The following is a 16,059-nucleotide window of genomic DNA, read 5'->3' on the forward strand; positions in this document are numbered from 1 at the left end:
AGGGAGCCAACGATATTTTCATTTTCCTGATTGCCGCAAAAATACGATGGCTGAGATCTGCCGGAACACTTCCAGCATTGGATGGTGAAGACAGACATGGCAAAGATACATAATAGGATCCTTTATGTCACTAGAGGGGTCACCGGCAGGAGGAAGGAGGTCCTGATTCCTCTATATAGATCTATCACTAGAGGGGTCACCGGCAGGAGGAAGGAGGTCCTGATTCCTCTATATAGATCTATCACTAGAGGGGTCACCGGCAGGAGGAAGGAGGTCCTGATTCCTCTATATAGATCCTATCACTAGAGGGGTCACCGGCAGGAGGAAGGAGGTCCTGATTCCTCTATATAGATCCTATCACTAGAGGGGTCACAGGCAGGAGGAAGGAGGTCCCGATTCCTCTATATAGATCCTATCACTAGAGGGGTCACCGGCAGGAGGAAGGAGGTCCCGATTCCCTATCACTAGAGGGGTCACCGGCAGGAGGAAGGAGGTCCTGATTCCCCTATATAGATCTATCACTAGAGGGGTCACCGGAAGGAGGTCCTGATTCCTCTATATAGATCCTATCACTAGAGGGGTCACCGGCAGGAGGAAGGAGGTCCCGATTCCCTATCACTAGAGGGGTCACCGGCAGGAGGAAGGAGGTCCTGATTCCTCTATATAGATCCTATCACTAGAGGGGTCACCGGCAGGAGGAAGGAGGTCCTGATTCCTCTATATAGATCCTATCACTAGAGGGGTCACCGGCAGGAGGAAGGAGGTCCCGATTCCTCTATATAGATCTTTATATCACTAGAGGGGTCACCGGCAGGAGGAAGGAGGTCCTGATTCCTCTATATAGATCCTATCACTAGAGGGGTCACCGGCAGGAGGAAGGAGGTCCCGATTCCTCTATATAGATCCTATCACTAGAGGGGTCACCGGCAGGAGGAAGGAGGTCCTGATTCCTCTATATAGATCCTATCACTAGAGGGGTCACCGGCAGGAGGAAGGAGGTCCTGATTCCTCTATATAGATCTTTATATCACTAGAGGGGTCACCGGCAGGAGGAAGGAGGTCCTGATTCCTCTATATAGATCCTATCACTAGAGGGGTCACCGGCAGGAGGAAGGAGGTCCTGATTCCTCTATATAGATCTTTATATCACTAGAGGGGTCACCGGCAGGAGGAAGGAGGTCCCGATTCCTCTATATAGATCTATCACTAGAGGGGTCACCGGCAGGAGGAAGGAGGTCCTGATTCCTCTATATAGATCCTATCACTAGAGGGGTCACCGGCAGGAGGAAGGAGGTCCTGATTCCTCTATATAGATCTTTATATCACTAGAGGGGTCACCGGCAGGAGGAAGGAGGTCCTGATTCCTCTATATAGATCCTATCACTAGAGGGGTCACCGGCAGGAGGAAGGAGGTCCTGATTCCTCTATATAGATCTTTATATCACTAGAGGGTTCCCCGGCAGGAGGAAGGAGGTCCCGATTCCTCTATATAGATCTATCACTAGAGGGGTCACCGGCAGGAGGAAGGAGGTCCTGATTCCCCTATATAGATCTATCACTAGAGGGGTCACCAGAAGGAAGGAGGTCCTGATTCCTCTATATAGATCCTATCACTAGAGGGGTCACTGGCAGGAGGAAGGAGGTCCTGATTCCTCTATATAGATCTATCACTAGAGGGGTCACCGGCAGGAGGAAGGAGGTCCCGATTCCTCTATATAGATCCTATCACTAGAGGGGTCACTGGCAGGAGGAAGGAGGTCCCGATTCCTCTATATAGATCCTATCACTAGAGGGGTCACCGGCAGGAGGAAGGAGGTCCTGATTCCTCTATATAGATCCTATCACTAGAGGGGTCACCAGCAGGAGGAAGGAGGTCCTGATTCCTCTATATAGATCCTATCACTAGAGGGGTCACCAGCAGGAGGAAGGAGGTCCTGATTCCTCTATATAGATCCTATCACTAGAGGGGTCACCGGCAGGAGGAAGGAGGTCCCGATTCCTCTATATAGATCTTTATATCACTAGAGGGGTCACCGGCAGGAGGAAGGAGGTCCTGATTCCTCTATATAGATCCTATCACTAGAGGGGTCACCGGCAGGAGGAAGGAGGTCCCGATTCCTCTATATAGATCCTATCACTAGAGGGGTTACCGGCAGGAGGAAGGAGGTCCTGATTCCTCTATATAGATCCTATCACTAGAGGGGTCACCGGCAGGAGGAAGGAGGTCCTGATTCCTCTATAGAGATCTTTATATCACTAGAGGGGTCACCGGCAGGAGGAAGGAGGTCCTGATTCCTCTATATAGATCCATATATCACTAGAGGGGTCACCGGCAGGAGGAAGGAGGTCCTGATTCCTCTATATAGATCCTATCACTAGAGGGGTCACCGGCAGGAGGAAGGAGGTCCTGATTCCTCTATATAGATCCTATCACTAGAGGGGTCACCGGCAGGAGGAAGGGGGTCCCGATTCCTCTATATAGATCTATCACTAGAGGGGTCACCGGCAGGAGGAAGGAGGTCCTGATTCCTCTATATAGATCCTATCACTAGAGGGGTCACCGGCGGGAGGAAGGGGGTCCCGATTCCTCTATATAGATCTATCACTAGAGGGGTCACCGGCAGGAGGTCCTGATTCCTCTATATAGATCTATCACTAGAGGGGTCACCGGCAGGAGGAAGGAGGTCCTGATTCCTCTATATAGATCTATCACTAGAGGGGTCACCGGCAGGAGGAAGGAGGTCCTGATTCCTCTATATAGATCTATCACTAGAGGGGTCACCGGCAGGAGGAAGGAGGTCCCGATTCCTCTAAATAGATCTATCACTAGAGGGGTCACCGGCAGGAGGAAGGAGGTCCTGATTCCTCTATATAGATCCTGTTACTAGAGGGGTCACCGGCAGGAGGACCTGATTCCTCTATATAGATCCTATCACTAGAGGGGTCACCGGCAGGAGGAAGGAGGTCCTGATTCCTCTATATAGATCCTATCACTAGAGGGGTCACCGGGGGGAGGAAGGAGGTCCTGATTCCTCTATATAGATCCTATCACTAGAGGGGTCACCGGCAGGAGGAAGGAGGTCCTGATTCCTCTATATAGATCCTATCACTAGAGGGGTCACCGGCAGGAGGAAGGAGGTCCTGATTCCTCTATATAGATCTATCACTAGAGGGGTCACCGGCAGGAGGAAGGAGGTCCTGATTCCTCTATATAGATCTTTATATCACTAGAGGGGTCACCGGCAGGAGGAAGGAGGTCCTGATTCCCCTATATAGATCTATCACTAGAGGGGTCACCGGAAGGAGGAAGGAGGTCCTGATTCCTCTATATAGATCCTATCACTAGAGGGGTCACCGGCAGGAGGAAGGAGGTCCTGATTCCTCTATATAGATCCTATCACTAGAGGGGTCACCGGCAGGAGGAAGGAGGTCCTGATTCCTCTATATAGATCCTATCACTAGAGGGGTCACCGGGGGGAGGAAGGAGGTCCCGATTCCTCTATATAGATCCTATCACTAAAGGGGTCACCAGCAGGAGGAAGGAGGTCCTGATTCCTCTATATAGATCCTATCACTAGAGGGGTCACCGGCAGGAGGAAGGAGGTCCTGATTCCTCTATATAGATCTTTATATCACTAGAGGGGTCACCGGCAGGAGGAAGGAGGTCCTGATTCCTCTATATAGATCCTATCACTAGAGGGGTCACCGGCAGGAGGAAGGAGGTCCTGATTCCTCTATATAGATCCTATCACTAGAGGGGTCACCGGCAGGAGGAAGGAGGTCCCGATTCCTCTATATAGATCCTATCACTAGAGGGGTCACCGGCAGGAGGAAGGAGGTCCCGATTCCTCTATATAGATCCTATCACTAGAGGGGTCACCAGCAGGAGGAAGGAGGTCCTGATTCCTCTATATAGATCTTTATATCACTAGAGGGGTCACCGGCAGGAGGAAGGAGGTCCTGATTCCTCTATATAGATCCTATCACTAGAGGGGTCACCGGCAGGAGGAAGGAGGTCCTGATTCCTCTATATAGATCCTGTCACTAGAGGGGTCACCGGCAGGAGGAAGGAGGTCCCGATTCCTCTATATAGATCCTATCACTAGAGGGGTCACCGGCAGGAGGAAGGAGGTCCTGATTCCTCTATATAGATCCTATCACTAGAGGGGTCACCGGCAGGAGGAAGGGGGTCCCGATTCCTCTATATAGATCTATCACTAGAGGGGTCACTGGCAGGAGGAAGGAGGTCCTGATTCCTCTATATAGATCCTATCACTAGAGGGGTCACCGGCAGGAGGAAGGAGGTCCTGATTCCTCTATATAGATCTATCACTAGAGGGGTCACCGGCAGGAGGAAGGAGGTCCTGATTCCTCTATATAGATCTTATCACTAGAGGGGTCACCGGCAGGAGGAAGGAGGTCCCGATTCCTCTATATAGATCCTATCACTAGAGGGGTCACCGGCAGGAGGAAGGAGGTCCTGATTCCTCTATATAGATCTATCACTAGAGGGGTCACCGGCAGGAGGAAGGAGGTCCTGATTCCTCTATATAGATCTTATCACTAGAGGGGTCACCGGCAGGAGGAAGGAGGTCCCGATTCCTCTATATAGATCCTATCACTAGAGGGGTCACCGGCAGGAGGAAGGAGGTCCTGATTCCTCTATATAGATCCTATCACTAGAGGGGTCACCGGCAGGAGGAAGGAGGTCCTGATTCCTCTATATAGATCTATCACTAGAGGGGTCACCGGCAGGAGGAAGGAGGTCCTGATTCCTCTATATAGATCTATCACTAGAGGGGTCACCGGCAGGAGGAAGGAGGTCCCGATTCCTCTATATAGATCTATCACTAGAGGGGTCACCGGCGGGAGGAAGGAGGTCCTGATTCCTCTATATAGATCCTATCACTAGAGGGGTCACCGGCAGGAGGAAGGAGGTCCTGATTCCTCTATATAGATCTATCACTAGAGGGGTCACCGGCAGGAGGAAGGAGGTCCTGATTCCTCTATATAGATCCTATCACTAGAGGGGTCACCGGCAGGAGGAAGGAGGTCCTGATTCCTCTATATAGATCTATCACTAGAGGGGTCACCGGCAGGAGGAAGGAGGTCCTGATTCCTCTATATAGATCCTATCACTAGAGGGGTCACCGGCAGGAGGAAGGAGGTCCTGATTCCTCTATATAGATCCTAGTTGCCCTCAATCTATCAGGAGGAAAGTCCAAAATGAACCTTAGAGTAATATTCTCCTGAATGAGTGGTTGATGTCAGACATCCAGCAGAGGTAGGTAGTCAGCCAACAGTAAGTCATTCCAGACATACGTATGACAACCAGAGACCAGGATTTCGATAGAACGTTTTAGAAGGCGGACTTGATGGACGATTCGCTCTTTTCTGCTGTTAGTCTGACATCTGGAAATAACAAATGTTGGGGAAGTTGTTGGGGCTCAGAGATGGTGTCTGGAGGAGGACCATGATAGGAACCCCAATCCTCTGCAGCTCTCAGCCCACCACAAGGCGTCTGTAGAAGATCCAGACATTTTGGGCTGGTGAGCAGATTACCCAGAATCCTCCACACAGACGACACAACAGGGCTGGTGAGCAGATTACCCAGAATCCTCCACAAAGACACAACAGGGCTGGTGAGCAGATTACCCAGAATCCTCCACAAAGACACAACAGGGCTGGTGAGCGGATTACCCAGAATCCTCCACAAAGACGACACAACAGGGCCGGTGAGCAGATTACCCAGAATCCTCCACAAAGACACAACAGGGCTGGTGAGCAGATTACCCAGAATCCTCCACAAAGACACAACAGGGTTGGTGAGCAGATTACCCAGAATCCTCCACAAAGACACAACAGGGCTGGTGAGCAATTACCCAGAATCCTCCACAAAGACACAACAGGGCTGGTGAGCAGATTACCCAGAATCCTCCACAAAGACACAACAGGGCTGGTGAGCAGATTACCCAGAATCCTCCACAAAGACGACACAACAGGGCTGGTGAGCAATTACCCAGAATCCTCCACAAAGAAGACACAACAGGGCTGGTGAGCAGATTACCCAGAATCCTCCACAAAGACGACACAACAGGGCCGGTGAGCAATTACCCAGAATCCTCCACAAAGACACAACAGGGCTGGTGAGCAGATTACCCAGAATCCTCCACAAAGAAGACACGACAGGGCTGGTGAGCAATTACCCAGAATCCTCCACAAAGACACAACAGGGCTGGTGAGCAGATTACCCAGAATCCTCCACAAAGACACAACAGGGCTGGTGAGCAGATTACCCAGAATCCTCCACAAAGACACAACAGGGCTGGTGAGCAGATTACCCAGAATCCTCCACAAAGAAGACACAACAGGGCTGGTGAGCAGATTACCCAGAATCCTCCACACAGACGACACAACAGGGCTGGTGAGCAGATTACCCAGAATCCTCCACACAGACGACACAACAGGGCTGGTGAGCAGATTACCCAGAATCCTCCACAAAGACGACACAACAGGGCTGGTGAGCAGATTACCCAGAATCCTCCACAAAGACGACACAACAGGGCTGGTGAGCAGATTACCCAGAATCCTCCACAAAGAAGACACAACAGGGCTGGTGAGCAGATTACCCAGAATCCTCCACAAAGACACAACAGGGCTGGTGGGCAGATTACCCAGAATCCTCCACAAAGAAGACACGACAGGGCTGGTGAGCAGATTACCCAGAATCCTCCACAAAGAAGACACAACAGGGCTGGTGGGCAGATTACCCAGAATCCTCCACAAAGAAGACACAACAGGGCTGGTGAGCAGATTACCCAGAATCCTCCACAAAGAAGACACAACAGGGCTGGTGGGCAGATTACCCAGAATCCTCCACAAAGAAGACACAACAGGGCTGGTGAGCAGATTACCCAGAATCCTCCACAAAGAAGACACAACAGGGCTGGTGAGCAGATTACCCAGAATCCTCCACAAAGACACAACAGGGCTGGTGGGCAGATTACCCAGAATCCTCCACAAAGAAGACACGACAGGGCTGGTGAGCAGATTACCCAGAATCCTCCACAAAGAAGACACAACAGGGCTGGTGGGCAGATTACCCAGAATCCTCCACAAAGAAGACACAACAGGGCTGGTGAGCAGATTACCCAGAATCCTCCACAAAGAAGACACAACAGGGCTGGTGGGCAGATTACCCAGAATCCTCCACAAAGAAGACACAACAGGGCTGGTGGGCAGATTACCCAGAATCCTCCACAAAGAAGACACAACAGGGCTGGTGGGCAGATTACCCAGAATCCTCCACAAAGAAGACACAACAGGGCTGGTGAGCAGATTACCCAGAATCCTCCACAAAGACGACACAACAGGGCTGGTGAGCAATTACCCAGAATCCTCCACAAAGACACAACAGGGCTGGTGAGCAGATTACCCAGAATCCTCCACAAAGAAGACACGACAGGGCTGGTGAGCAATTACCCAGAATCCTCCACAAAGACACAACAGGGCTGGTGAGCAGATTACCCAGAATCCTCCACAAAGAAGACACAACAGGGCTGGTGAGCAGATTACCCAGAATCCTCCACAAAGACACAACAGGGCTGGTGAGCAGATTACCCAGAATCCTCCACAAAGAAGACACAACAGGGCTGGTGAGCAGATTACCCAGAATCCTCCACACAGACGACACAACAGGGCTGGTGAGCAGATTACCCAGAATCCTCCACAAAGACACGACAGGGCTGGTGAGCAGATTACCCAGAATCCTCCACAAAGAAGACACAACAGGGCTGGTGAGCAGATTACCCAGAATCCTCCACACAGACGACACAACAGGGCTGGTGAGCAGATTACCCAGAATCCTCCACAAAGACACAACAGGGCTGGTGAGCAGATTACCCAGAATCCTCCACAAAGACACAACAGGGCTGGTGAGCAATTACCCAGAATCCTCCACAAAGAAGACACAACAGGGCTGGTGAGCAGATTACCCAGAATCCTCCACAAAGAAGACAGGACAGGGCTGGTGAGCAATTACCCAGAATCCTCCACAAAGACACAACAGGGCTGGTGGGCAGATTACCCAGAATCCTCCACAAAGACACAACAGGGCTGGTGAGCAGATTACCCAGAATCCTCCACAAAGACACAACAGGGCTGGTGAGCAATTACCCAGAATCCTCCACAAAGAAGACAGGACAGGGCTGGTGAGCAGATTACCCAGAATCCTCCACAAAGAAGACAGGACAGGGCTGGTGAGCAATTACCCAGAATCCTCCACAAAGACGACACAACAGGGCTGGTGGGCAGATTACCCAGAATCCTCCACAAAGACGACACAACAGGGCTGGTGGGCAGATTACCCAGAATCCTCCACAAAGACGACACAACAGGGCTGGTGGGCAGATTACCCAGAATCCTCCACAAAGACACAACAGGGCTGGTGAGCAATTACCCAGAATCCTCCACAAAGAAGACACGACAGGGCTGGTGAGCAGATTACCCAGAATCCTCCACAAAGACGACACAACAGGGCTGGTGACTGACAAGAAGATCTCCTAAGTCATTTAGGATATAATCTTTGTACCCAGAATCTCCCTCTAGACCACAGGTGTCAGACACAAGGCCCGGGGGCCAAATCTGGCCCTCCAGGTCATTTCATGTGGCCCTTGCACCTCTCCTGCAGGTACCCCCTAGTCTCCGCCCCCACCTTGTCTCAGCAGAGAGGAGAACAGAACTCCTCTGCCAAATCCTGCACCTCTCTGTGCAGCTGCAGCTCCCCCTCATCTCTGCCTCCCCTGGTCTCAACATTCGGCAGACTCCTGTCCCCCCCCCGGGTAAGATATATGCAGGTCACGTGTCCCCCCGGGTAAGATATATGCAGGTCACGTGTCCCCCCGGGTAAGATATATGCAGGTCACGTGTCCCCCCGGCTAAGATATATGCAGGTCACGTGTCCTCCCCGGGCAAGATATATGCAGGTCACGTGTCCCCCCGGGTAAGATATATGCAGGTCACGTGTCCCCCCGGGTAAGGTATATGCAGGTCACGTGTCCCCCCGGGTAAGATATATGCAGGTCACGTGTCCCCCCGGGTAAGATATATGCAGGTCACGTGTCCCCCCGGGTAAGATATATGCAGGTCACGTGTCCCCCCCCAAATAAGATATATGCAGGTCACGTGTCCCCCCGGGTAAGATATATGCAGGTCACGTGTCCCCCCCGGGTAAAATATATGCAGGTCACGTGTCCCCCCCCCCCCCCCCGGGTAAGATATATGCAGGTCACGTGTCCCCCCCGGGTAAGGTATATGCAGGTCACGTGTCCCCCCGGGTAAGATATATGCAGGTCACGTGTCCCCCCCGGGTAAGGTATATGCAGGTCACGTGTCCCCCCCCGGGTAAGATATATGCAGGTCACGTGTCCCCCCCCGGGTAAGATATATGCAGGTCACGTGTCCCCCCGGGTAAGATATATGCAGGTCACCTGTCCCCCCGGGTAAGATTTATGCAGGTCACGTGTCCCCCCGGGTAAGATTTATGCAGGTCACGTGTCCCCCCGGGTAAGATTTATGCAGGTCACGTGTCCCCCCGGGTAAGATTTATGCAGGTCACGTGTCCCCCCCGGGTAAGATTTATGCAGGTCACGTGTCCCCCCGGGTAAGATTTATGCAGGTCACGTGTCCCCCCGGGTAAGATATATGCAGGTCACGTGTCCCCCCGGGTAAGATATCAGGCGTAGCACAGCTAATCCAGGGCCCCTCCATCGAAGGTCAGTGCCCCCCACCAGGCGGATAACCATTGTGGATTTTGGTCATTGAACCCTTCAGAAGGTGGACTGACTACACCAGAACACATACCAAGGGATCCTGGAACAGTGGTCACCTCTATCCTGTGGAAGGGGGGGGTGGGGGGCACTACAGGTGGCAATGTATGGGGCATAATCTGAGATTTGGGGGGCAGTCCAGGGTCCCGGGGCCGGTGAGGACCACACGATTGGTCATCTGGGTTGGACACGTTCTCTGCACAGTGCAGCCACCATCCAGATCCCCCAATAAAGACCCTGGAAGAATGCCCATTGTCCCTCGCCAGACACGGGCGCACTGAATGCGATGAGTTTACCGTCTCCCCGGCAACCGTCACCACAGCGACCGCCAATTCACGCCATTGTGCCGGTCACCGGTGGGGCCATAAAGAGAGGATGGTGACACAGAGACAATGGCGCACATAGAGGGACGCTCACCGCTGACCAAACTGGTGCCCATCAATATGAGCAAAGTCTCTGGTCAGTATCCAATCACAGCGACTATGAAAGAGGAGTGCTAGCTCTGTGGACCAGATCTCTGCAATTCCGCATATATAATGAGCTCCTGACAGGCATTCCCATCTTTATCACCATAAAGGGGGGGAGGGGAGGGGGGCGTTTATTACAATGGATGGCTATTGTACCGAAGAATGCACACATTCCATGTGACGTCCCTCTATAGGGGGAGGAGCCTCCATGTCCATCCGGGCTCCCGCCAGCGGAGTGCTCCCTCCAGTCATCCCGCTCAGTGCTCCCTCCAGTCATCCCTCTCAGTGCTCCCTCCAGTCATCCCTCTCAGTGTCCCTCCAGTCATCCCTCTCAGTGTCCCTCCAGTCATCCCTCTCAGTGCTCCCTCCAGTCATCCCTCTCAGTGCTCCCTCCAGTCATCCCGCTCAGTGTCCCTCCAGTCATCCCTCTCAGTGTCCCTCCAGTCATCCCTCTCAGTGCTCCCTCCAGTCATCCCGCTCAGTGTCCCTCCAGTCATCCCTCTCAGTGTCCCTCCAGTCATCCCTCTCAGTGTCCCTCCAGTCATCCCTCTCAGTGCTCCCTCCAGTCATCCCTCTCAGTGCTCCCTCTCAGTGCTCCCTCCAGTCATCCCTCTCAGTGCTCCCTCCAGTCATCCCTCTCAGTGCTCCCTCTCAGTGCTCCCTCCAGTCATCCCTCTCAGTGCTCCCTCCAGTCATCCCTCTCAGTGCTCCCTCCAGTCATCCCTCTCAGTGCTCCCTCCAGTCATCCCTCTCAGTGCTCCCTCCAGTCATCCCTCTCAGTGTCCCTCCAGTCATCCCTCTCAGTGTCCCTCCAGTCATCCCTCTCAGTGCTCCCTCCAGTCATCCCTCTCAGTGCTCCCTCCAGTCATCCCTCTCAGTGCTCCCTCCAGTCATCCCTCTCAGTGTCCCTCCAGTCATCCCTCTCAGTGTCCCTCCAGTCATCCCTCTCAGTGTCCCTCCAGTCATCCCTCTCAGTGTCCCTGTCTGTCATTTCTCTGTACCCCCCGGGACAATGCCTTCATCTGCTATTCTCTCCAGGAACACAGCACCATCTTTGTTCAGACATCAGTTTCACTATCTACTGGCTCACAGATGACACAATCAGGTAAATCCTGGTGCCTGTGCAGTTTCTGGCTGTGTTTACAAATGTCTGACACAGATCAGCCCCCACTGCAACCTCACACCTTGTGACTTGCTACAAAGTTACAATGTACAGTCTGATCACTGGGGGAGGAGACTGAGGAAATGCCTCCTCCTCCTTCTACAAAGTTACAATGTACAGTCTGATCACTGGGGGGAGGGAGACTGAGGAAACGCCTCCTCCTCCTTCTACAAAGTTACAATGTACAGTCTGATCACTGGGGGAGGGGAGACTGAGAAAATGCTTCTTCCTGCCTGCAGCAGACTGATGACATCATCTCAGCCTAGGCACAGTCACTGAGTGGAGCTGAAGGACCTTTAATGATGAAGGTGGAGGTTGCCTGATAAATGATCCCGTTGCTGTAGAAGAACGCGGAGGATTGGAGAAGTCTGGACATGCGGCCGGTCCGGTGAATTGTGGGTAACTCACAGATTTGTGTCCCCATTGGATCCTCCTCTCTATTGGTGTCACCAGACTGAATCATTCGGAGGTGGGACGGATGTTGGAGGACTTTATCATCTATAGAGACGCAGATCTGCGATTGGGGACACGGCGAGCGATCAGCAGGGTGAGGCGGCCATTTCCTGTAATAGGAGTGACTGGGTCCCAGAGCTGGCACTCTTCTCAGCAGTGCAGGGGCCCCTGGTCAATGCTTCCCGCTGGGGGGTCTGATCAGCAGGGTGAGGCGGCCATTTCCTGTAATAGGAGTGACTGGGTCCCAGAGCTGGCACTCTTCTCAGCAGTGCAGGGGCCCCTGGTCGATGCTTCCCGCTGGGGGGTCTGATCAGCAGGGTGAGGCGGCCATTGGCCTGTAATAGGAGTGACCGGGTCCTAGAGCTGGCACTCTTCTCAGCAGTGCAGGGGCCCCTGGTCGATGCTTCCCGCTGGGGGGTCTGATCAGCAGGGTGAGGCGGCCATTTCCTGTAATAGGAGTGACTGGGTCCCAGAGCTGGCACTCTTCTCAGCAGTGCAGGGGCCCCTGGTCGATGCTTCCCGCTGGGGGGTCTGATCAGCAGGGTGAGGCGGCCATTGGCCTGTAATAGGAGTGACCGGGTCCCAGAGCTGGCACTCTTCTCAGCAGTGCAGGGGCCCCTGGTCAATGCTTCCCGCTGGGGGGTCTGATCAGCAGGGTGAGGCGGCCATTTCCTGTAATAGGAGTGACTGGGTCCCAGAGCTGGCACTCTTCTCAGCAGTGCAGGGGCCCCTGGTCGATGCTTCCCGCTGGGGGGTCTGATCAGCAGGGTGAGGCGGCCATTGGCCTGTAATAGGAGTGACCGGGTCCCAGAGCTGGCACTCTTCTCAGCAGTGCAGGGGCCCCTGGTCAATGCTTCCTGCTGGGGGGTCTGAGCAGCAATGTGAGGCGGCCATTGGCCTGTAATAGGAGTGACCGGGTCCTAGAGCTGGCACTCTTCTCAGCAGTGCAGGGGCCCCTGGTCAAAGCTTCCCGCTGGGGGGTCTGATCAGCAGGGTGAGGCGGCCATTGGCCTGTAATAGGAGTGACCGGGTCCCAGAGCTGGCACTCTTCTCAGCAGTGCAGGGGCCCCTGGTCAAAGCTTCCCGCTGGGGGGTCTGAGCAGCAGCCTGGGAAATATCTGAGCTGACAATGACAGCGCTCGGTGCGTCACCGATGTCACACGCCACACTGACTGCAGGCAAGTCTCAGCCTGCCTGATGTGCCCCCTGTGCCCGCTGCCTGTCCGGACACGACTCTCACTGACCGAGGGCGGCACAGCGAAGCGGAGATGAATGGGATGAATGTGAGAAAAGGATGGGGACAGATGGGGACGCCTCCGCACCAACCAATCCCAACGCAGGAGGATTTCCTACACTTGTATTAATCCCAAAACCAGAAATGTCCCACACTGCACCTCACCAACCATCAGATGTGGCGGCTGCATTAGTTTTCCTTTCTAGTCTTTTTTCCCCGGTGATCTGGCCAGTAACACACCTCCTGTATTAGAGCGCCCCCACTCTGGAGGAAGGAGCACCTTTGGACAGCAGCATGGTCAGTCCTGGGGGAGGTGGGGTTAGATGCACTAGCAGATTTAGATACACTAACAAACTGAAGTCAGTCTCCGGCTCACACTTTAGAATCAGTGACAGTTTACTTCCTTTTGGGATGAAGGTTTTACATCGATAAATAAACGCTGATCATTGTAAGCACCTCTGTCAGTGGTACATGGAATGTCAGAACCCTCTAACTGCTGCATCTGCAGGAGAGATTGTTTTTTGTTTTTTTTAAAAACAATCAGCAGATGAAAATAAAATAAAAAGTCTAGAAAAAAGAAAACTAATGCGGCCATCACATCTAAGAATCGGTCAGCTGCAATGTAATAAATGTTTGCTTTTCTGCTAAAAAAAAAATTCTAAGTATTAAAAAATACGCAGAGATGAATCAAACGCTCCTGCATAAGTTGTACCTGTTTATCTGCCGTCCTCATTCCACTACAGCCCTTCTGAAAGCATGCATTCTACACAGAATGTCTGAGCTCCAGCAGGCAGGGGGGGTGGGGTCTGCTGTCACACACTTCACAGGGAGCTAAGTGTAATCTGAGACCTGAGTGGAGGGAATAGACACACCCACCTCTACACAGGCTGTAACAAGGAAACATGCACTGGTATACTGGTGCCATGGCTGCACTCTGTGTTCCACCCATGTAATAAACGGCGACAACGGCAGGAGCGATGTACAAAGCGGCCCGGAGGGTACAACTCACCCGCTCACTGATGGCGTTGTATTTGATGGCGAGCTCGTCCCTCTCTGCGCGGCTCTGCGCCAGGAGATCCTCCACCCGGGACAGCTCCTGCTGCAGGATGCGATTCTCCTCTTGTACGGAGAGCAGGGAGGACATGTCTGCGGTGTCACCTGCAGAGGACATTACCTGGTCAGTGACACCTCATTACCCAGCACAGGGTCCGCACCCGCCACTCACCTGGCTCCGGGGGAGGGCTGAGGTTCTCCGTGACGATCTGTCGGATACGAAGCGGCAGGGAGGACGGGGCGGGGGTCGATGGTGTCACCGCGAACAGTGAGGGACCTCTGATCCGGAACACGCAGGACCCGGAGGGTCAATTTCTGGAAGAGAACGAACATCACAAGTCACACCGAGACACACAGAACAACCCACTGCAATCACCCGCCATCGATTATAGGCTCCTCCCACACCGCGAACCACCAAGCATCACAGATATACGGGTCAGCTGTACACAGAAAATAATTACCAGCACGCTGGAAGATCAATACACACTCAGGGCTCCACAGGAGCTTACACTCTAATATCCCCCCAACAGCCACACACTATTATTATTATACATTTATAGAGCTCTGACATATACCGCAGCGCAGTACAGAGATCACTGAGCCAGGCCCATCAGTCTCTGTACTGAGGAGCTTACACTCTAATGTCCCCTCCCCCACAGTCCCATCAGTCTCTGTACTGAGGAGCTTACACTCTAATGTCCCCTCCCCCACAGTCCCATCAGTCTCTGTACTGAGGAGCTTACACTCTAATGTCCCCTCCCCCACAGTCCCATCAGTCTCTGTACAGAGGAGCTTACGCTCTAATGTCCCCTCCCCCACAGTCCCATCAGTCTCTGTACTGAGGAGCTTACACTCTAATGTCCCCTCCCCCACAGTCCCATCAGTCTCTGTACTGAGGAGCTTACGCTCTAATGTCCCCTCCCCCACAGTCCCATCAGTCTCTGTACTGAGGAGCTTACGCTCTAATGTCCCCTCCCCCCACAGTCACATCAGTCTCTGTACCAGAGGAGCTTACACTCTAATGTCCCCTCCCCCACAGTCCCATCAGTCTCTGTATAGAGGAGCTTACACTCTAATGTCCCCTCCCCCACAGTCACATCAGTCTCTGCACCAGAGGAGCTTACACTCTAATGTCCCCTCCCCCACAGTCACATCAGTCTGTGTACCAGAGGAGCTGACACTCTAATGTCCCCTCCCCCACAGTCACATCAGTCTCTGTACCAGAGGAGCTGACACTCTAATGTCCTCCCCCCCCCCCCGTCTGGACGCCCCCCCTGGGTGTCACCCACCTGTATGACGGCTTCCAGACTGTCCTCAGCGGGGTCCGGGCCCTCCTCCGCCGTACTCATCTATACAGGGCCCCCAGAGGACAGTCATGGGCCCCTGTGATCGGAGGAGCATTCTATGAGCAGATTACACACAAATCTCCCTCACTCCCCTCCCCCTCCCCCGCCTCCATTCACACCCATTGTGAGGACAGGCCACATGAATGGGGAGGCCGCATGGCGGAGTCTAGGACCCAGGGCTCCCCCTACTGGGGTACGCGGCTTCCTGCCTGTAACCATGGAAACAGCAAGCTTCTAGGACCGCCATCTACATAGTGTGAACTACGCCTGTCATCCAGCAGAGGGCGCCGAGCGCTCAGGAACACAGAACCGGGGAGGGCAAAGCGTGGAACTACAAGGCCCAGCATGTCTCTGGGAGTCGTGTCTGTACCTGCCGGCCCTGCAATGCCTCATGGGACATGAGGATACATCTGTATACACCATTCACAACATCATGTGCCCATTGTGAGGGGTCCCACCATCCCTGTACACCCGCTGTGCCCATTGTGAGGGGTCCCACCATCCCTGTACACCCGCT

The 16,059-nt window shown here is 53.4% G+C and overlaps 1 protein-coding gene across 1 annotated transcript in view; it reads right to left on the bottom strand.

Moving 5' to 3' along the window:
• LOC149428186 (rootletin-like) overlaps nucleotides 1-15,629 on the bottom strand; it is a 34,949-nt gene extending 19,320 nt beyond the window's left edge. Inside the window, 4 exon segments of the mRNA XM_089667620.1 lie at nucleotides 14,153-14,301; nucleotides 14,369-14,435; nucleotides 14,437-14,511; nucleotides 15,486-15,629. Coding sequence (XP_089523746.1) covers nucleotides 14,153-14,301; nucleotides 14,369-14,435; nucleotides 14,437-14,511; nucleotides 15,486-15,545 — 351 coding nt within the window. The 5' untranslated portion in view covers nucleotides 15,546-15,629.
• Between the last annotated feature and the right edge of the window lie 430 nt (nucleotides 15,630-16,059).

The sequence above is a fragment of the Staurois parvus genome, unplaced genomic scaffold (assembly GCF_062004578.1).
Source record: "Staurois parvus isolate SC_StPar_1 unplaced genomic scaffold, SC_StPar_1.0 ptg003429l, whole genome shotgun sequence".
NCBI lineage: Eukaryota > Metazoa > Chordata > Amphibia > Anura > Ranidae > Staurois > Staurois parvus.